We start from the raw sequence: 22256 nt of genomic DNA on the forward strand, positions 1-22256 counted from the left end.
AGGCCTTCAACTTAGAGGGCTGCGCCTATAATCATATGATATGTTACAGTACATAACCCCCTTCAACCCATGGTGGGGAGGAAAGAAGCCCGTGACGTTGATGACCACAAGACCGAAAGGAGCTTGTAATGCTTTTAGGCATGAACGCCGGGTTAGGGCGCAGAACAGCTGAGCTGCCGTCGCCCTGAATCTTGAGACACAACGGAGCCACAGAGAGGGCAGCCAGATCGCTGACCCTCTTGGCCGATGTCAGAGCCAGGAGCAAGGCGACCTTAGCCGAAAGGAATCTCGGGTCCGCCGTCTCCAAAGGCTCAAACGGGGCTTGGGTTAAAATGCGTAAAACCAGCGGCAAATCCCACTGTGGGGCAACAGGCCGTATCACCAGCCTGCTCCTCCGCACCCCCCTAAGGAAACGCTTCACCAGGGCATGGGAGAACACAGTCCTGTCCCCGAAGCCCTCGTGACAGGACGAGATGGCGGCAGTGTAAGTTTTAACCGTACTGAACGCCAGCCCCCTGTCCATGAGCGACTGGAGGAACAAAAGTACTGTCGGCAGCAGACAGGTGACCGGGTCCATCCGCTGGTCCAAACACCAGCATTGGAAAGCCGACCACATAGAGAAATAAGAGGACTGAGTGGAGGTGGTTCTCAACCCCTGGATGGTGCGAACCACCTCACGGGAGAGACCTAAGCCCTCCAGGCGTCGCCTCTCAGCCGCCAGACCCAGAGAGGCTGGCTGAGGAGCGGGTAACTCCTGATCGCACCCTCGCCTGAAAGAGAGCGTCCCTCCTCCACGGGAGTTTCTACGGCTGCCCCACCAGCAACCGCTGGAAACAGGGAAACCAGGACGCGCTGGTGCTCTCCCGGGCCACCAGAATCACCGGCAAGGTTGAAAACTGCAGGCGTTCAGAAGGCGCGGGATCAGCCACACCGGCGGAAAAGCATACAGCAGCTGGGGAGGCCAAAGGGGGTGCGCGAAGGCATCCACTCCCAGCGGGGAGATGTCCCGCGGGCCAAATGGCACACTGAGCGTTCTCCTTGTTGGCTAACAGATCCGTCTCTGCCCTGCCGAACCCCCGGCAAGACGAAGCCCATGTCACAGATGATGCACACCCGTACTGACGTAGCAGCATCCCGCCCCGCTGTCAACAGATCCTCAGAAAAATTACACACTGTTAATACTGTTCAGTTGTAGTCTTATTTGACGTTGGTGCAGTGGCCAGCTCTGTTGCCTCACAGCAAGAAGGTCTTGGGTAGGAAGCCCCTGGCCAGTGTGCATGTTTTCAATGTGTTTGCATGCGAGCATTTCCTGTCCAGAGATATGCTGGTTAGGTTAACTGGCAACTCCAATTTGCCCACCGGTGTACCTATGACAATGAAAGCCAGGTTACCTGTCCAGAGTGTACCCCTCCTCTCACCCAGTAACCCCTCCCATCCTCACACCTGCCCCTTTTTTCAGCTAATTAGTCTCTCCTATATATTTCATTCCACCTGCTCCCAACCTTTGCCTTATCACCTTTGTGCCTCATTGCTGCGGAACTTTAGTCCTGCTTATCTGCCTGTTTATGATTTCTGCCTCCGTGGGCAGCTTCCCCCCTACATGAATCACTTAGACCTTTCCACACCCTGTTTCCTCTTGTTGCCACATTTACACACAGGATACCTGCATTCCCTCTGCATTCTTTTTCCTCTATCACTTTCTATTGATCTGTTCTTACACACACACACACACACACACACACACACACACACACACACACACATATCCTCTAAGTTTAGGCTGACATTCCCCTCTGATAGTGACAAAAAGATCCACTACATGTGATGATTATTATGATGGTTATATGATATAATGGTTAAACTTTGAATTGGTGTTTTGTCAACAACACACACAATAAAATAAAACCTTCCAGCTATTTAAACCAACCGGTCACAATGTGTCCTCATTTTACATAGCCAAGCTCCAGGACAACTCTAAATGTCAGGATGATGAAGCTGTATGTGTGTGAGAGGGGATCACATGCATATCTGTACACTCCAAGAAATGGGTAAAAGATTACACCTGAAGTAGTAGTTTTACAGATTCTCAGTTTATTTTTTGTTATTATTTCAGTTTCTCAGTTAAGCAACTTTCTTAAAAAAAAGTTTTCAACATTTGTTGTCATTCTTTTTTTTCTATGACATAAGGTTTGCAGAATCACTGGAAAGTAAAGTCTAAACCTACTGTGCAAACAACTTTTGCACATTCCACACAAACACATTGCAGATGACATGAATGATACGTGCAAGCCCTCTGCTTACACTGTAGGTTTACATATACAATGAATTTGCTTTGGTGCATAACAAAAAGCATCAAATACGTAAATATATTAAATTGACATAGTAAAAAAAGACTATTAAAGAATATGTGCAAAATGGCAGTTTGTGCAGTTATTGCAGTGCCTTGATATGGTGAGGCCAACTGCAGATGGGAAGAAACTGTTCATGTGGCATGAGGTTTTGGTCCTGATGCACCGCAACCTCCTGCCAGAGGGGAGTGTCTGAAACAGTCTTTCCTGCTCACCTCAGAGTCCTGGAGGGATGGAAGATTGCAGCCAATCACCTTCTCTGCAGAGTGAATGATACACTGCACTTGATGGTGCCCAAGAAGCGGAAGGACTGGGGTTGACTGGGGAGTCACAGAGGGTGATGGGGGTGGGTGGGGCGCTTTCTGAAATCCGCTGCGATCTCCACTGTCTTAAGAGCATTGAGCTCCAAACTGTTCTGGCTGCACCAGGACACCAGGGGCGAGTTTAGCACCGACAAAATATAGCAAAACGTTTTTTTCAACGGAAACGGTGGTTCCCTGAACACCCTACCCATGTACGCAAGCGCACTGCATTTCCCTGCCTTTTTAACACCGTTGTGTTTACAAACTTGTCGCAGCTGATTGGGTAACACCTTTGACATGCCCACCAAACAGAAGAAAACACACCTCCCATCACTATGTAAAACAGCAAATATCCATTTATATGCCAATGATACAGTAATCTATTTTGCTAGTGTAAATATATTACAGAACACTGCTTTTATCCAGTCAGATTTTGACCTTATACCAAATTGGTTAGTTACAAATAGATAAATTCTTAATCAATCAAAGTCTTCAATCATGCTGTTGGGTACCAAACAAAGGCTTAAATCTGCTACTGATAATTTCTACATCTAATGGTGCAGTACTCACTAAGGTTGACTGCATAAAATACCTGGGGCTATGGATTGACTCTGAATTATCATATAAAAAGCATATTGACTATATACGTGTAGCCCAGCGGAAAATGTCATGTTCACACCAAAGCCACTAGTGGGCGCTGTGCCCTTTCGGGTATTCCCAAATTGCGGTGCTCCAGAGAAAGCGCAAGCAGGAAGAAAACAAAGCAATACAGGAAGTGAAGAGCCTCCCGTTCTGATCTACTTAACCATGCCTGGTGGGTGTTTTGAGCTTCCAAAATCGTGCGGTATCAACCTAAAAGGCAACACCTGGGCAACAAAAAACATCTGTCAATAGTTTTGCTCACTTGAAAAATGGGTGGGTTCAAACAAAGGGCGGTATGTCCTGAGTTGTTTAACACATCTAGATGTTAATACCAGGAAATGAAAGCTGAAATTCTGAACTCTTGTCTCATACTCATCTTTTGATCTGAAACCCAAATGTCTTCAGTGAACAACAAAAACAAAGAAATTTGCCTAACCGTTCCAATACTTTTGGTGGGGACTGTATACCTGCCTTTACCGTCAAAAAGTGACATAAACGGGCTTCTCCCACTGCCGGTCAAAGATAGAACACAACGCAGTTCCTTTGTTTTCAGTTATGGGTTTAAAACAGAAAAACAAAACGGGTGTCTGGTTTTTTGTTTACTGTCTGTTTTTCCATTTTTCCATTTTGGTTTTAAAAAGGATGAAACTCCAGTGATGATGTGATGTATCAGTTCAGTCCGATCAGCTAAAGCGTCCAATCTGATATCCAACAATGGGGGTGCGCAGGTCAGTTAAAGTCTTCCGTGAAGGCTGCTTTCTCTCTGTCCTCGGTCCTTGCTACTCTCTCGAGGAGCAAGGAAATATCAAATAAGGAACTTGGGATTTACCCATCTTCAAATTTCTGCATGAGTATCCTAACTTCTCTGCTAATAATGAAATTGCTTGTCAATTTGTTTAGTTATTATTACAAGTAAATCTGATGTCATGATTATTACAGTTCACAGAGTGTAAACCTATATTTCTACAACAAATGTCTCACATGGGTGTTATTGTGCAAACTCTTGAAAACATGTTTTGTCCATTTCTAGTTTTAGTGGTATTTTTTAGTTCATCGCTGATTAGGAAGCCCACTAACTCATCCAAACCAACAATATACAGACTGTAAAACAAAATAAAACAGCAGGAGTTTTATCGCTGGACAACTGCCAAGTGTTCACACACAACGCGATGACACAAATAAACACAACTCACCATTCCTACAGCTGTATGAACTCAAACCAAACATTTTGCTGTGATTAAATAGCAATAAACGGATTAAACTGATGCCGAAATAACTACAACATGATGCAGATTTGTTAAACATACGAACACATGCTCTGTCAGCAAGTCAGCAGGACAACAACTTCTAAAATGTTTGTTTTCTGAATGGAGTTTGGATCGATCAGGGCTATGCTATGCTAACTTGGTCACAGTAAAGTACAACCATAGCTGGAATAAAGTTACAGATACATGTTTTCTGAACTCACCAGGTAGTTCAACCTCCTCGCTTTCTTTTCTCCAAGTAATGTCCAGTTTTGTCCGGTTCTTATATAAATATGAAATAGTACCAAACGACGCTAACAACACTGGACCCGGATGTGCACGGAATCTAGCTGCTGAGAAGCTCCAGTAAAGATAAATCAACGTTGTAATCCCAAAAACTAATAATTTAATAAAAGCAGTTTAATCCGAGCTCCTCCCGCGAGCAAACGGCATAGTTGTTAGAGCATAATCCAGTCCGACCACGGGTGTTTATTTGTTTTATTATTTGTCCAAAACCTGCAGCGCTGCTCCCTGCTGCTCTCCCCCAAGTTTAGCAGCTCTCAGCCGGCCAGCAGTTTTTCCATCGCCCGCTCTGCCTGGTCCTCTCCACACATCGCTCTGAAGCCTCGATGACGTACGGACAATTTAATTTGATAGGCTATTGTGACTCAGCGACATGCTAATTTCTCGCTTGAGTTGAAAATAATTGCCTTTGCGTCGCCGGCACTTCCCCCCTTCGCGCCGCCCAACAGGAAATTGCAGCTCTTCGCTCTTGTCGTCATTCCGCCGCTGGTTGTCGAGGTGGTGTCCAGCAAACGATGTGGGCTTTGTTGATCATTGGCAGACTTTCTGGGGAAGACCTGGTCTGATCCGGAGAGACGGCATCCATCCCACTTGGGAAGGAGCAGCTCTCATTTCTAGAAATCTGGCCAAGTTTATTAGTGGACCAAATCCATGACAACCCAGAGTTGAGACCAGGAGGCAGAGTCGCAGTTTAACACACTTCTCTGCCCTTCTTTTTCAGCAGTTACCCACCCAAAACCCTACGCAGAGTCGCAGTCTAACACACTTCTCTGCTCCTCCATTTCAGGAGTTACTTAGTGAAAACCCTATAGTGACGGTGTCTGCCCCCCGACCATCGAAATTATTTAAAAAGGTAAACAGAAGAGGAGCTGTGCATAAAAACCTCATAAAAATTAAAACCACAAGAGCAATAGTGCAAACGAATAGGAGAGTTAAATGTGGACTCTTAAACATCAGATCTCTCTCTTCTAAAGGTGTACTAGTAAATGAACTAATATCAGATTATGATATTGATTTATTTTGTCTTACTGAAACCTGGCTGGGTGATGGAGAATATGTTAGCCTAAATGAATCCACCCCTCCCAGTCATATTAATACTCACATTCCTCGAGGCACAGGCCGAGGAGGTGGAGTTGCAGCTATCTTCGACTCTAGCCTACTAATCAGCACTAAACCTAAACCAAACTATAACTCATTTGAAAGTCTTGTTCTTAGTCTTTCGCACCCAAGTTGGAAATCACTGCAACCAATTCTTTTTGTTATAGTGTACCGAGCACCTGGCCCGTACTCTGAATTCTTATCTGAATTTGCAGAGTTTTTGTCAACTTTAGTCCTTAAAACGGACAAAGTTATTATTGTAGGAGATTTTAATATTCATGTGGATGTTGAGAATGACAGCTTTAGTACTGCGTTTATCTCTCTGTTAGATTCCATCGGCTTCTCTCAGAGTGTTCATGAACCGACTCACTGTTTTAACCACACCCTCGACCTTGTTTTGGTGTATGGTATTGAAATTGAACATTTAGTGGTGTTCCCACAGAATCCCTCTTTATCCGACCACTGTTTGATAACTTTTGAGTTTGTATTGCTGAACTACTCGCCGCTGGGCAAAAATTTCTATACAAGATGTCTGTCTGATAGTGCCATAGCTAAATTTAAGGATGCGATTCCATCAGCTCTAAATACATTATCTAGTCACAAAGTAACGGAGGACTCCTATGCTAATTTCAGTCCCTCCCAAATCGATCATCTTGTTGATAGTGCTGCAGGCTCGCTGCGAATGACACTCGACTCTGTAGCCCCTCTAAAAAAGAAAATACTAAAACAAAGACGTTAGCTCCATGGTATAATACTGAAACTCGCAAATTAAAGCAAATATCACAGAAACTTGAGAGGAATTGGCGTTCTACCAAAGTGGAAAATTCTCGTTTAATTTGGCAAGATAGTCTTAAAACTTATAGGAAGGCCCTCCGTAATGCCAGAGCAGCTACTACTCGTCATTAATAGAGGAAAATAGGAACAACCCAAGTTTCTTTTCAGCACTGTAGCCAGGCTGACAGAGAGTCACAGCTCTATTGAGCCAAGTATTCCCATAGCTCTCAGTAGTTACGATTTCATGAGCTTCTTTAATGATAAAATTCTAGCTATTAGAGACAAAATTCACCAAGACCTGCCCTCAATTGGCACCGACTTATCTCTTAACTCAGGAACCTTAGAAACAGCTGTAGAACCAGATACATGTTTAGACTGTTTTGCTTCCCTCAATCTTTACCAACTAACTTCAATAATTTCTTCATCTAAACCATCAACCTGCCTCTTAGACCCCATCCCAACTAGGCTGCTTAAAGATGTTTACCCTTAGTCAGCACCTCTATACTAGATATGATCAATCTATCTTTATCAACAGGCTATGTACCACAGTACTTTAAAGTAGCTGTAATTAAACCTCTTCTGAAAAAGCCCAACTTGATCCGGATGTTTTAGCCAACTATAGACCTATATCTAACCTTCCATTTCTCTCTAAGGTTCTGGAGAAAGCAGTTGCTAAACAGCTGTGTGACTTTCTACAGAGCAATAGTTTATTTGAGGATTTTCAGTCAGGATTTAGAGCTCATCATAGCACAGAGACAGCACTGGTGAAAATTACTAATGACCTCCTTATTGCATCAGACAAAGGACTTGTCTCTGTACTGGTTTTATTAGATCTTAGTGCTGCATTTGATACCATTGACCATCAGATCCTATTGCAGAGACTGGAATATTTCATTGGCATTAAAGGAACCGCTCTAAGCTGGTTTAAGTCCTATTTATCAGATCGATTTCAGTTTGTACATGTTAACGATGAGTCCTCCATGCACGCCAAAGTTACTCATGGAGTTCCTCAAGGATCTGTCCTTGGACCAATCCTCTTCACTTTATATATGCTTCCTTTAGGCAATATTATCAGGAAACATTCCATAAGCTTTCATTGTTATGCAGATGATACTCAGTTATATCTATCGATCAAGCCAGATGAAACTCATCAGTTAGCTAAACTTCAAATGTGCCTTCAGGATGTTAAAACCTGGATGACCTGTAATTTTCTCATGTTAAACTCAGATAAAACTGAAGTTATTACTCTGGGGCCTAAGCACCTCCGTGACGCATTATCTAAAGATATAGTTTCCCTGGATGGCATCGCCTTGGCCTCCAGCACCACTGTGAGGAATCTTGGAGTTATCTTTGATCAGGACATGTCGTTTAAGTCTCACATTAAGCAAATTTCAAGGACCGCCTTTTTTCACCTACGTAATATTGCGAAAATCAGGAACATCCTGTCTAAAAATGATGCAGAAAAACTAGTCCATGCATTTGTTACTTCTAGGCTGGATTACTGCAATTCCTTATTATCAGGCTGCTCGAAAAAGTCCATTAAGACTCTTCAGCTGATCCAGAATGCTGCAGCACGTGTTCTGACAGGAACCAGGAAAAGAGATCACATTTCTCCTGTTTTAGCTTCTTGCATTGGCTTCCAGTAAAATCCAGAATAGAATTTAAAATCATTCTTCTTACCTACAAAGCTCTTAATGGTCAGGCACCATCTTATCTTAAAGAGCTCATAGTACCTTACTACCCCACCAGAGCACTGCGCTCCCAGAATGCAGGGTTACTTGTGGTTCCTAGAGTCTCCAAAAGTAGACTAGGAGCCAGAGCGTTCAGCTATCAAGCTCCTCTCCTGTGGAACCAGGTTCCAGTTTGGGTTCAGGAGGCAGACACCATCTCCACATTTAAGAGTAGGCTTAAGACTTTCCTCTTTGATAAAGCTTATAGTTAGGGCTGGCTCAGGTAGTCCTGAACCATCCCTTAGTTATGCTGCTATAGGCCTAGACTGCCGGGGGATTTCCCATGATGCACTGAGCTCCTCTCTCCTCTACTTTCTCTCCCTCTGTATGCAACCTTATCCCATTATTGCATGTTACTAACACAACTTCTCCCCTTTCTGGTAGTCTTGTGCTTTCTCGTCTCTCTCTCTCTCCTATCACTTCCTGCAGGTTTTCTGGCTCTGGAGCTGTGGAGTCTGGAGCTGTGGCTGCGGGTCACCTGCTGCCCCCGTGTTCCTGCTCGACACCCTCTGCTGCAACTATTTTGCTAGTCTATTGTTATTATTGTTATTATAATCATTAACATTACGATGGTTACCATTAACACTATTATAAATATCTGTACCATTTTTCATTTAGTCTATAGCAACATTACCTTCACTGTGTGTACCTCTGTGTGTATATTGTGTAGGCTGCCTCCCTCCCCTCTCTCTCTCCTTACATCTCTCTCTCCTTACATCTCTCTCTCTCTCTCCTTACATCTCTCTCTCTCTCTCTCTCTCTCTCTCTCTCTCACCCCAGGCAGATGGCCGCCCACCCTGAGCCATGGTTCTGCTCGAGGTTTCTGCCTCTTAAAAGGAAGTTTTTCCTTGCCTCTGTCGCCTAGTGCTTGCTCTTGGTGGGAACTGTTGGGCTTCTGTAAATAACATCACAGAGTACGGTCTAGACCTGCTCTTTTATGAAAAGCGCTGTGAGATAACTGTTGTTGTGATTTGGCGCTATATAAATAAAATTGAATTGAATTGAATTGAATTGCATTGACTTTGTATGTAAACTCAAACTTGGTCTGAAAGCACCATTAGAGGTTAGAGAGTTAGAGGACAGTCCACTTCCCAATTTGTCTTCTCTGCTTAAATAACATCAATGACATGTTGGAGTTCATTACTGAGGTCAGAATCAGAGTGGTTTGGATGGACGGTCACTCATGCAGTGCCTCTCCACCACAGATGTTTCACCTCTGCTGTGAATTCATGGTGTACATATGTGTGTGTTTGCAGGTCTGACAATGTATAATGCCACACAGCTCTGGAGACGAACAGCCACAGCAGTAAGCTGTAGTATGGCCTGGATCAGTGGCATTTAGACTGTACTAATTATTTTATCAACGGCTCTGGGACTGCATAACACCACTTCAGAGCGGTTGCAAATCCTATGTGTGGCACATTGCCTCAGCCCCTCTAGCCATGGTGTGTCATATCAGTAAACAGGTACTATACAGCATTTAAGTACTGTATTTAAGTACAGTTTTAAGGTAATTGTACTTTTATTTCAAGTCATGCTACTTTATAATTCTATTCTACTACATTTCATAGTCCAATACTGTAGTTACTTTTATTTAACATTTATCTGACTGCAACATTTTGCAGAATAACTTTGATAAAAGGGTGCAGCACACACCTCTCCTCTCCCTTCTAATATTATAGTATACTATTAGCAACAACACATTGTCTTTCATGTCCTCTCTTCGATTATGGCTGAAAGACGTGCTTTACTGAGGACTGGGCATAATATATTTACAAACTTAAAATAGGGAAGCATACGTGTTTGTTTCCGACCACAACAGCAAAAAAATCTGTTCTGTTCCAAAGAAACCAATTACATACTGTAATACACTTAATTCAATTCAATTCAATTTTATTTATACAGCGCCAAATCAAAACAACAGTTATCTCACAGCGCTTTTCATAAAGAGCAGGTCTAGACCGTACTCTGTGATGTTATTTACAGAAGCCCAACAATTCCCTCCAAGAGCAGCACTAGGCGACAGAGGCAAGGAAAAACTTCCTTTTAAGAGGCAGAAACCTCGAGCAGAACCATGGCTCAGGGTGGGCGGCCATCTGCCTCCACCGGTTGGGGGTGAAGGAGAGAGAGAGAGAGAGAGAGAGAGAGGGAGAGAGAGAGAGAGAGGGAGAGGGCAGGAGAGGAACAGAGAGAAAAAGAGAGGGATGGAAGGAGAGAGAGGGGAGGGAGGCAGCCTACATAATATACACACACAGAGGTACAGACAGTAAAGGTGACTGATAGACTAAATGAAAAATGGTATAGATATTTATAGTAGTATTAATGATAACAATCACAATGTTAATGATTATAATAACAATAATAACAATAGGACTAGTAAAAATAGTTGCAGCAGAGGGTGTCGAGCAGGAACACGGGGGCAGCAGGTGACCCGCAACCACAGATCCAGACTCCACAGCTCCAGAGCCAGAAACACCTGCAGGAAGTGATGGGAGGAGAGAGGAGAGGGACGAGAAAGCACAAGACTACCGGAAAGGGGAGAAGTTGTGTTAGTAACATGCAATAATGGGATGAGGTTGCATACAGAGGGAGAGAAAGTAGAGGAGAGAGGAGCTCAGTGCATCATAGGAAATCCCCCGGCAGTCTAGGCCTATAGCAGCATAACTAAGGGATGGTTCAGGACTCACCTGAGCCAGCCCTAACTATAAGCTTTATCAAAGAGGAAAGTCTTAAGCCTACTCTTAAATGTGGAGATGGTGTCTGCCTCCTGAACCCAAACTGGAACCTGGTTCCACAGGAGAGGAGCTTGATAGCTGAACGCTCTGGCTCCTAGTCTACTTTTGGAGACTCTAGGAACCACAAGTAACCCTGCATTCTGGGAGCGCAGTGCTCTGGTGGGGTAGTAAGGTACTATGAGCTCTTTAAGATAAGATGGTGCCTGACCATTAAGAGCTTTGTAGGTAAGAAGAATGATTTTAAATTCTATTCTGGATTTTACTGGAAGCCAATGCAGAGAAGCTAAAACAGGAGAAATATGATCTCTTTTCCTGGTTCCTGTCAGAACACGTGCTGCAGCATTCTGGATCAGCTGAAGAGTCTTAATGGACTTTTTCGAGCAGCCTGATAATAAGGAATTGCAGTAATCCAGCCTAGAAGTAACAAATGCATGGACTAGTTTTTCTGCATCATTTTTAGACAGGATGTTCCTGATTTTCGTAATATTACGTAGGTCAAAAAAGGCGGTCCTTGAAATTTGCTTAATGTGAGACTTAAACGACATGTCCTGATCAAAGATAACTCCAAGATTCCTCACAGTTATGGGTCTAGCACCAAATTCTGTACTTTCACTAACAAAGACCATGCCAATTGTGAGTTATAAGAAGGGAGTTTATTCATATAATGAAAAGTTTTAGGAGAAACAGGATGGAGGGGTTGAGAGGGGAGAGATGAATGGGGTTGGTTAAGGTTGTGGAGGCCTGCTTAAGCGGCTTGCTTATCATACCCTTGTGGTGCTTGCTGTGGAGAACAGTTAACTTTGGTAGAATTATCAACTCCAGCAAGCATGTCTAATGGTGGGAGGAAACTGGAGCACCCCCCAGACACCCATACAAACACGGGGAGAACATGCAAACTCAGAAATGCCGGGGACGAAGGTTCAAACCCAGGACCTTCTAACTGTGAGGCAGCAGTTCTCTGCACTAGGCCACTGTGCTGAACTGGTGTTGGGCTGGTATTAAAGAGGTGGTATTATGCTTTTTCCCTTTTTCCCTCTCCTTTATTGAGTCATATACCTTTTTTGTGCATGTAATAGGTTTGCAAAGTGAAAAAGCCCAAAGTCCACACAGCTCTCCTCTCCCTGTTATTGTGCTGTAGAGACAGAGCTCAGTTAAAACTTTATGGATGAAAGATCCTTTTGTTACAGATTAATAACTCACCACTCTGAAACTCTCGCTCCAGTCTTTGTTGCCAAGCTGGTCGGCAACATGTAGCCTACAGCTAAATCAATGCTGTTTACCGGCTTCTGGCTGACCCGCCCTTTTCTTTTTCTGATTGGCTAGTAGTCCTTAACTAGGAACTGGGCATGTGCAACTCCCAACAAAGATTATTTAGAGACAAGATGTATCACTCCGTAGCTAAAACGAAGCCTTCAACACAGGGTGAAAAGAGGAGCTGCAGCAATGTGCAGTATTTGTCCCTTATTTCTTAGTTGGCAACTAGTGTTAGCAAGCAAGCTAACGTTAGCAACATTGGTCAGCTAAAACCACAATATCACAATATATTTAACATGCTCTGCAGTAGGCCTAATGTTGGCTTTGATTTCGGACTTTGTGTTGTGGTATGTGCAGTTGTTTGTTGATGTTAGCGGACTCAATTTTGCTAGTGTTGCATGCTATTAGCAGTATAGGGGAGCGGTAGAGAAGGCATAAGGTGCATAAACGCTACATTCTTTAGATTTTCCATTATGTAAAGTAAATGCAAAAAAATGAGAAAAAACGTGATATAACATCCAATCCCAAGTGTTTAAAATAAATGCACATAATAGTCTAAAACCAGCCTGTTGTAAACTATACATGTTGGTTACATATGACACAAGGTGTGGGCTCACCTCTGTTTCTTTACAGCAGTCATGTCAAGTCTACAACAAACCAACCTGAGAGAACACTGAAGCTCTCCTAAATTTGAGTATTTTTAAGGTGTAAGAAATTGGATGAATTATTATACTAACATTTATGTGTAAGAGTTACAGTGAGGGACTCATACTTTTATCTGTATAATCTGAAATATTATGTTTTTCATGTTTTCTCATTTTGCTAAATACAGGCCCTGGCTTTAGCCTTGGCCATAACTATAAAATCAAGCTTTATTTCCCATATAATCTGACCAATATTAATATCTACAATAAGATTCTAATGTAAGTTCAGACACTTTTAATTAAGTATTTTTCAGTACTGTTTTAGAAGGGCAGAATCACAGAGACTGCTTGTCATTCACACAGGTTTATTTCACATATACAGACTGAGTGAGCTGTAAAACATACAACAAAATGTTTTTACATATCTTCAATATTTCAACATATTCAGTTTTGTGAAAAAAGGATGACACACTGTAATAGCCATACATTTCATCCTGTCTTATCATTTTTTCTTTTCTCTCAGCCTCTGTCTTTTTTATGCTAGATTTTCTTCTCTTTCATCATTGTCTATTCTTTTTCTCTATACATCCATCCCACTCAGATCCTGGAACCTCCCTGTCTAGAATCTCTTCTTCTGCTGTTGTGGACAGCAGCACTGAACGTCTGATGCAGGACAAACAGTACACCCAAAGCAGCCTACTCTGTGACACGGACTTTTCCTATGGGTCAGATCCACTCTCTCCCAGCACCTTACCACAAAACTACGCCACAACTGCTAGTGCCAGCAGCAGGGACAGCCAGCTGGACAGCCTGATGACGCAGCACTCTGATGTGGTGAGGAAGAAGGAGGTGTTCCTGGACAACCTGAGGCAGAAGTATCCTCACCATGCTGCCATTATCATGGGACACCAGGACCGCATGAGGGAACAGGTAAGAAAAACAATGGGGAGCAGGGTGTTGCTGACCTCTCTCCACAAACAAAGACTTAAGATCAAAATCTTTAAAACTCTAGTAGTAATTACACCAATAATTCTGCTTAACTGAAAAAGAAAGCACCTGGGTAAATAAAAGAAATAAATAAATTTAAAAAATGTAATTTTTTTTTAAAAAAATAGCCTGAATTCCATTATTATAGTTTTTTCCTCTGACTCATGGAGAAAAAATTATACTGTGTTTATATCCACTAAAGTCCTTCTGGCTGAGATGGCGGACATTCTGCTGGCTCAACACACATGAATGGTACAGAAATAATGTACCGATGCTGCTTTTTAAGACTTTTGCTCACTACACTGTATTAAAAAAAGCCTGCAACTCCTCCTGAAAACTAATGCAAGTGCTTTATATTTAGTAGTGGCAAGTCTACGCTAGACAACAGCGCAATGCAATACACCTCTTTACTTTGTTTTTATGTGTTGTGATTTGAATTTAATGTGGCATAGAAGTTCATGTTGAGCACATTTTATTAATTAATAAATTGAGCTCATGGATTTATAATCTAAGTTGAAGTGTCCTTGGGCAAAATATTAAACCTCAAATTGCTGAATGTGTATGAATGTGTTAATTTCTGTTTCTAACTCCGTCCTCATGAAGACTGTTAAGACTGGGGGCCAATCTGCTGGATCATTTGTTGGAATAGTAACAGTTCAGGGCGGCACAGTGGTCCAGTGGATAGCACTGTGGCCTCACAGCCAGAAGGTCGCGGGTTCTCCCCGTGTCTGCGTGGGTTTCCTCCAGGTGCTCCAGTCAGTGCTATTGACTATTATATTTTCTATATATATATCTTCGCTGCAGAAGATGCTAATACCAATGTAACGAGCTCTCGTGCAGAATGTAATGGAGTAAAAAGTCGATATTTGGCTTAGAAATGTAGCGAAGTGAAAGTAAAAAGTTGTAACCACAAAAAATACTCAAGTAAAGTACAGATACCGAAAAAAAAAAATACTTAAGTACAGTGACGAATTATTTGTACTTCGTTTCTTTCCACCACTGTTTGTAGGTTATTGCTTCGTTCCTGTGTACACAAATGTGTGATTTCATAATTAACCAGGTTAATGCCCATTAAAAATGTTGCACCGTTTTACCACAAGCTAAAATGATGGCTATTAGTACTACTTTGTGTTTCTATAATATTTCAAAACATTTAAAAAGACATTTTAAGATTTGCAGATTGCTTATCTAATTAAAGTGGAGAGGAGCCTTGATCCTCACCTGACTATGCCTTTGTAAACTTCATGTATTATGTGGTTTATAATGGACTGTGGTGCAGAAACAGTGAGGCTTCCATTGTCCTGTTATCTGTCAGTGGTCATACCTGAGAGCAATTTGTTGCAATTCGCAACCCTCACCACTAGATGTCACTAAAACTTAAAGGTGCGTCAGCGTAGGATCACATCACATCACCAGCAGATTAAAAACTCAGATATACTGCGAATATAGATAGACTTACCCGGTGATAGGCTTCATCAGCAAACTTGTTTGGCAAAGGATGAAGTGAATATAAGGGATGTTCATTTTTATGTAACTCCAGCTTTAAGTAAACATACTACCACACTGTAAAAATTTTTTTACAGGCAAAAGTCCTGCACTGAGAATGTCACTTTAGTAAAAGTAAGCAATCAGTGCCCAGCATACAACAGTGTTATGGAAAATTTCACACTAAATTCTCAGATATGCCTCTGAAGGTCATAGCTTCAACTAGTTGAGCCCTAATTACAGCACATGTAGCTTTTATGCAGAGATACTGTGCAATAATTGTTTAAATGCAGTGCTGACTGAGTGTGAGGCTTTGCCTGAATACATTATAAAAAAAGCAGTGATATTTGTAGGCTACTATTTTGTTGTATTATTGTAATGATGTGTCTGTGCATGCAGTGAGGGAGGGGGCCTGGCTGGAGATGTCGGTCCTGACTCACTATAATAAGTGACTTGTCAGAAAGTTGCCAGGTTGGATTGTTGTGCTCGTCAGACTGGTAAAGCCAGCCTTATTTGCTGAGGTGGAGCTGTGTTGTAACAGTGCAGCAGCAACACAGAGAGGTGGTGAAAGAGAGGCGAGGTTTTCCAATGCACCTGATTCTGACAAAGAAACGGAGACGAAGGAAATACCGATTAGAACTAATTTTAGTAAGTTAGGCTATGAAGCGACCACCCACACTGTGAGCCTCTCCCTCCAGGTAAGCTCGATGAACCTATTTGAATACTTAAACAACATCTCCAATGACTTACGGTCTTCTTTTGACTGCTTGACAGAAAACATAGTTTAGAAAGTAACTTAGAAAGTCACACTAACCAGCAGGGTTTATAATTTTAGTTAACATAACGATATCCACGCCTTGGTGTAGCCAAACCCGAGCTGAAGCCGCAGTCTTTGTTCGACACATGAACTGCGACACATACGCGCCAAACTCCGTTTAACATCTCTTCATTTTCTGTTGCGTCGTTAAGTGAAAACGATCCACATCAGCAAAAATAAAAGAAGACATGAAGAATGCGCGCTACAATCCACACTTCGGTTCGGCGTTGGACTAACACACCAAACACGAGTTATTTTATTGAAATGTCTACTTGTAGAGCTGTCAACTGGCGCACTGTCAGCCAATTGTAAAGGATAATATTTAACTGAAATAACTAAGAAAAGGCTTAATTACATTAAGAAAAAATGTCCAGAACATCACATATCACAAGGACTTATGGTCTCCATCACATCTGTAACTCTCAATTGGTGCACCTGTGGAAACAACTTAAGCATTGCCAGCAGATAATCAAGTGAAACTCGGATCTCTTTAGAGAGATATCTCGGGATGCATTCAGAGGACCCATAATAAAGCGCAGCAACCAGTTACAGTCTGCAATTAAAGCTGCAAGCAGCGTTGGGCGGGCCCTCGCACTTGTAGCGCGTTCGCGCGTGAGTCGGCCGAGTTGCATATTCTGGAGCTCTGCCGGTGCGGCTGTGAATTTCCTACGCGGTTCCGACGCCGCATGAAGGTGCTATATGTCACTTCCTGTGTCCCCTATGTGGCGCTACATAGCACTTGCCGCTATGAATATAAATCGGTATTGGTGTGTAGATGTCTGCGGGGTGGGAGAGTTATCAAGCACGTAAAGTTTGTTTCAGATGTGAGCATGTACACTGAACAATAATGTACCCAAACAATAAAATAAATTCCTTTTATATTTCCCTGCCTTGTTGCTTATGTGTACATACAGAGGAAGAATGTGAGAACAGCACACATTTCATCGTTACTGTGTGTTAGAGCATGGGAGAACAGTGGATACTTTTAATACAGCCCACACCCCTAATACTGTGTAACTATAACAAGTAGAGAACAGAAGAAAAAGATGTTCTTTCTTTACAACTGTCTGCATAGCTCATTCATATTGTGTAATGAATGAAAATAAATAGGCCTACTAGGCTCCTCTCTACTTTGACATTTAAGATTAGCTTGTTTGATCCACCTTCATACACATGTGACATTACTGTACAACTTGAGAAAGGGGAGTTGTTTTCTGCTCCAGCCTGCCTAAAAGAAAAGTGTTTTTGGGATTAAATGGACTTTATTAGCTGCTGCAGTGCAGGATGAACTCAGAATAGACCCATTTCTCACCTTATTATTCTAAATCATGCAACGAAGAAGAAGAAATGCATAATAAATCCTGGGACAAAATCTGTCCACAAATACTGTACAGCATGTAGTCTGATGAACAAGACTTGTGTTATAGCTGACTTGGGCAGTGAAATGTTTTTTTAATTCATGTGGTCATAGTTGTCCACAACTCAAATCAGAATATAAGAAGAAATGTTTTATACCACCTCAAGAAGGCTTCCTATCAGAAAGGTAGGAAGGTATTTCAAATGTACAACTGCAGTCCTGAAATCTAAGTAAAGTAATTTCCCTGACATTTTTGTGTTACTTTACTTTTAATAGACCTATGTAAGAGGTTTTATACTTCCTGTGAGTATAATCCAATCAATCTTATTTTCATACTGTATATCCGTTGTGTAATTTGATAAATTGTGTTGTATGTCGTGCTCGCATCTCAGAGAAGACTCTGACTGCAACATGCGTCTTTGTAAAGAGAGAAACGGACAGAAAAAGTCTCTAACTCTGCCTGTCAGCTCGCTCTGCTCCGTTAAAACTGAATTTACCATACAGAATTGAATACGAGTGCACTCCAGATTTAGCTGCAGCCAGCTGACCGTGTGCTTCTCCCTATACCGCAGTTCTGTGTCCATGCATGCAGCAAACTGAAAGCACTGTCTGTCGGAGCGTCTACGTGAAAAGAGAAGGAAGATATGGCTGGTAGTATTGTCTTCAGAGTTGTTAAACACCTCAGCGCACTGAAGGAAGCCATCTGACTGTGTGAGGGGCAAGATCGTTGATGTCTGCAGGCAGAGTAGGAGCTCTCCTGTCTGACTGGTCCACCAATAGCAGAGAAGATGACCCCTTGAGACACAGCCCCTCCTCATTTGCATAATGAGGCAGAAATGCATACAGAAATTTAAAAAGGACAGTAAGAAATAAAAGAGAAAGAAAATAAATAAGGTAAATAAATACAAAGGAAGAATAAAACAGACAAAAATATTAAAACACACACAAATAAATACATTTAAAAAATTAGTAATAAATAAAGTTGAAGATTATAACGGAGAATAAATAAATAAGGTAATTATAACAAAGGTGAATAAGTAAAGGCACTAATTAAAATATATACATTTATGTCTCCTTGTATAATTTAATTACTACCTACATTTATTTATTTACTTTATTTTTTTGTGTATTTAATTGGATGCTTATTTATTTATTGAGCATTTATTTATTTCTGTATTTATTTCTGACTGTGTCAGGATCGGTCCTCCATAGCGGGGTGGGAGAGTTATCAAGCACGTAAAGTTTGGTTCAGATGTGAGCATGTACACGTAAGTTACAACAACTTCCTGTGTCATGGCGAAGACTTGATCTCTGACGCCACGCCACGGACACACCCATTGACGAAAACTCGCAAATAGCACAACTTTTCATCTTCAATGCCTTTAGAAGGCACAGCAGAAATTTGAGGTCGGTCGGACTAAATCCCTAGGAGGAGTTCGTTAAAGTACGAAGTGTGTAAATCATCCAAAATTTGACGTAAAATTCAAAATGGTCGACTTCCTGTTGGGTTTAGATAATGGCTCCAAGAGGCTTTGTTGTGCGTCTGGACAAGATACACGTACCACAGAAAATTCGTGCACGTAGGTGAAACGTGCGGCGGGGGCTGCTTCGTTAAAAGTCACTTCCTGTTGCCAGCAGGTGGCGCTATGACTGTGGGTCAGTGTCGGCATGTAAATGTGTTCAGGGCTGGACTCTCATCCTACATGTACACTTTGGTCCAGATGTGAGCATATACACTGAAGTTACGACAACTTCCTGTGTCATGGCGAAGAGTTGATCTTTGACGCCACGCCATGGACACGCCCATTGACGAAAAGTTAAATGGAAAATAAAAACAGGCTGAGGGGTTGAGCAAATAATTGAGTTACACTTATTTTGAAAAGACAATAAACATAGAAGTACACTTAATCTACTGTCTCTAGCTAGTCTGTACTCGGGTCCATAGCTATCTTTGTGTCCACTGTAACTCCAAAACCTACTGATTTCTCACCGTGTAAATATTTAATTAAAAGCAATGGTAAAAAGAAAAGTCTTCAGTCTTAATTTAAAAGAACTGACAGTTTCAGCAGATGCTGCTTCTCCTTGTTTAGATTTGACTGCAGACCTGCCCCAGATGACCTGAGAGGTCAGGATGGTTCATAATGAAGCAGAAGATCGGAAATGTATTTTGGCCCTAAACCATTTAGTGCTTTATAAACTAAGGGATTTTGAAATCATTTCTTTGACATAATGGAAGCCAATGTAAAGACATCAGAACTGGAGTGATGTGATCCACCTTTTTGGTCTTAGTGAGGACTCGAGCAGCAGCGTTCTGAATCAGCTGCAGCTGTCTGATGGATTTCTTAGGGAGCCCTGTAAAGACACCGTTAAAGTAGTCAAGTCGACTGAAGATAAATGCATGGATAAGTTTTCCAGGTGTTGCTGAGACATAAGTCATTTAATCCTTGATATATTCTTCAGGTGATAATAGGCTGACTTTGTAATTGTCTTAATGCGGCTCCTCAAATTTAGAACTGAGTCCATGACTACACCAAGATTTCTGGCTTGATTTGTGGTTCTTAACATTACAGATTGAAGTCGAAATTCTGGCACATCCAGCCGTTGACCTGCTCAGTACAGTTACTCAGCATCCCAGCACTCAGCATGGGATCATAGTAGGGCTGCAGCTAACGATGATTTTAGTATTCGAAGTTTCGATAGATTATTTCAACAATTCATCGATGTGTCGTTTTAAGAAGTACTTTTGCTTGGCGGTGGCGGCGGCGGCGCCCCCCCTGTAACGGGCTCAGCTGTGCACGTTTATAGGTGATAGATAGGCTATTTATTAGTCCTTTCGTAAATTCATACTGTGTCATACAGCAAACATCAGACCAACTACTAGACAGCCACTTTACAAACCCATACAACACACATTACCCCAGTGCTATACAAGTTATACTAAAGGCCCGTGCAGCCTACACGACTTTAAGCGTCGGCCGATGGCCGTGCAGTTCACACAACCTGCCGTCATGAAGGGCAGTCTTGAAGTTGTTGTGGTGTTCACACTACGTGACTGATCGGTGACAGGGACACACACATACACTACAGGAGCTGACAGCAGCTGTCACCCGACGCTGGTCTCCAAACCACGTTTTGTCAAGAAAACACACGTGAAATGTGAAACAGGAAATGAGTGATCCTGCACACGAAACAGCTGTTGTTTGTTATTATAAAGATGGCAATTATAAAGACAAGAATATGGGTGAAGGATGGATTAGCACACACAGGTAGCAGGGATTGTCTGAGCTACAGAGAGCTAGAGGGGAGTTAAAAGGTGCGGCTCCCCGACACCCAGTTTACTCATGACTGTGAGGTTACAACTCACGGCCCAAAAAGGAGAACAACAAATGCACTTGTTCACATTTTCAGCTGAGGACTGCAGCTTACTTTGGCTAGCCTTCAACTCAACAATCAATCAAGATTTCAGTTAATTGCTAAAGTTGCTGTTACTGTTACCTTGACTCTGGTCCGCTGGCAGAACACCTTTTTGTTCAGCTGCCGTCATGCTGTCTGCCAAGGCGACATAAGTTTCGTTTTACGGTGGACGGACTGTGACACAGACAGAGTAGTTGTTTTCTTTAGCATGAAATAATAACATACTTTGGACACTTTCTTCTTTGTCCACTTTTCAAATGGCTACATTATAATCCTGACGTGTTCACAGTGTAAGCGCATTGTGCGACAGTAATAAATGTCCGTGCGAAACACTGTGCTGTATAGTTACATGGATTAAACGAAGCATCGACGATGCAAAGAATTTATGTTGAAGCATTTTATTAATCGATTTTATCAATTTAATCGATAAATCGTTTCAGCCCTAGATCATAGTCCCCTGGTGAAATGGTTATGTAAATCTGTGTGTCATCTGCATAATTATTGTAACATATTTAGTTGTTTTTCATAATCTGAGCCAGTGGAAGCATGTAAATGTTAAACAAAGGAGGCCCCAGAATGGAGTCTTGGGGAACTCAACGTAATTTTTTTCAGCTCAGATGTGTGATTACCTATAGACACAAAGTAGTCCCTGTCCTTTAAGTAGGATTCAAACCATTTTAGTACTGTGCCAGAAAGTCAAACCCAGTTTTCAAGTCTGTCTAGTAATATGTTGTGGTCCACCGTGTTGAATGCAGCACTGAGATCCAATAATACTAAGACTGAAAATCTGCCACTGTCAGTTATCAGTTAACAGTTATTTAGTGCCAAGAAAGCACTAAGCTGTTGAAAAACAGCCTTTTCAATGATTTTACTTAAAAATGGGAGATTTGATATGGGCCTTTAACTGCTCATTAGTGACCTGTCCAGATTGCTCTTTTTCAAGAGTGGCTTAATGACTGCAGTTTTCAGGGACATGTTGACAATTTGTAGTAGATCTGAGGCCATGCATTTAGACACATTTTTGAAAAAACCTGTTGGCAGAATATCAAGGCAACATAAAGAGGATTTCAGATGTTGTATTATGTCCTCCAGGTTTTTATGGTTAATAGAATCAAATTGTCT

At 42.0% G+C, this 22256-nt stretch overlaps 1 protein-coding gene across 1 annotated transcript in view; it reads left to right on the forward strand.

The window, feature by feature from the left end:
* Positions 1–427: 427 nt before the first annotated feature.
* Positions 428–22256, forward strand: part of LOC119902937 (sickle tail protein-like) — a 128306-nt gene continuing 106477 nt past the window's right edge. The window contains exons 1-4 of the mRNA XM_038719342.1: positions 428–484; positions 778–970; positions 1053–1115; positions 13676–14004. Coding sequence (XP_038575270.1) covers positions 428–484; positions 778–970; positions 1053–1115; positions 13676–14004 — 642 coding nt within the window. The remainder of the gene's footprint in view (positions 485–777; positions 971–1052; positions 1116–13675; positions 14005–22256) is intronic.

The sequence above is a fragment of the Micropterus salmoides genome, unplaced genomic scaffold, assembly GCF_014851395.1.
Source record: "Micropterus salmoides isolate LMB-PRFRI ecotype aquatic unplaced genomic scaffold, ASM1485139v1 Ms_hic_scaffold_14, whole genome shotgun sequence".
Taxonomy (NCBI): Eukaryota; Metazoa; Chordata; class Actinopteri; order Centrarchiformes; family Centrarchidae; genus Micropterus; species Micropterus salmoides.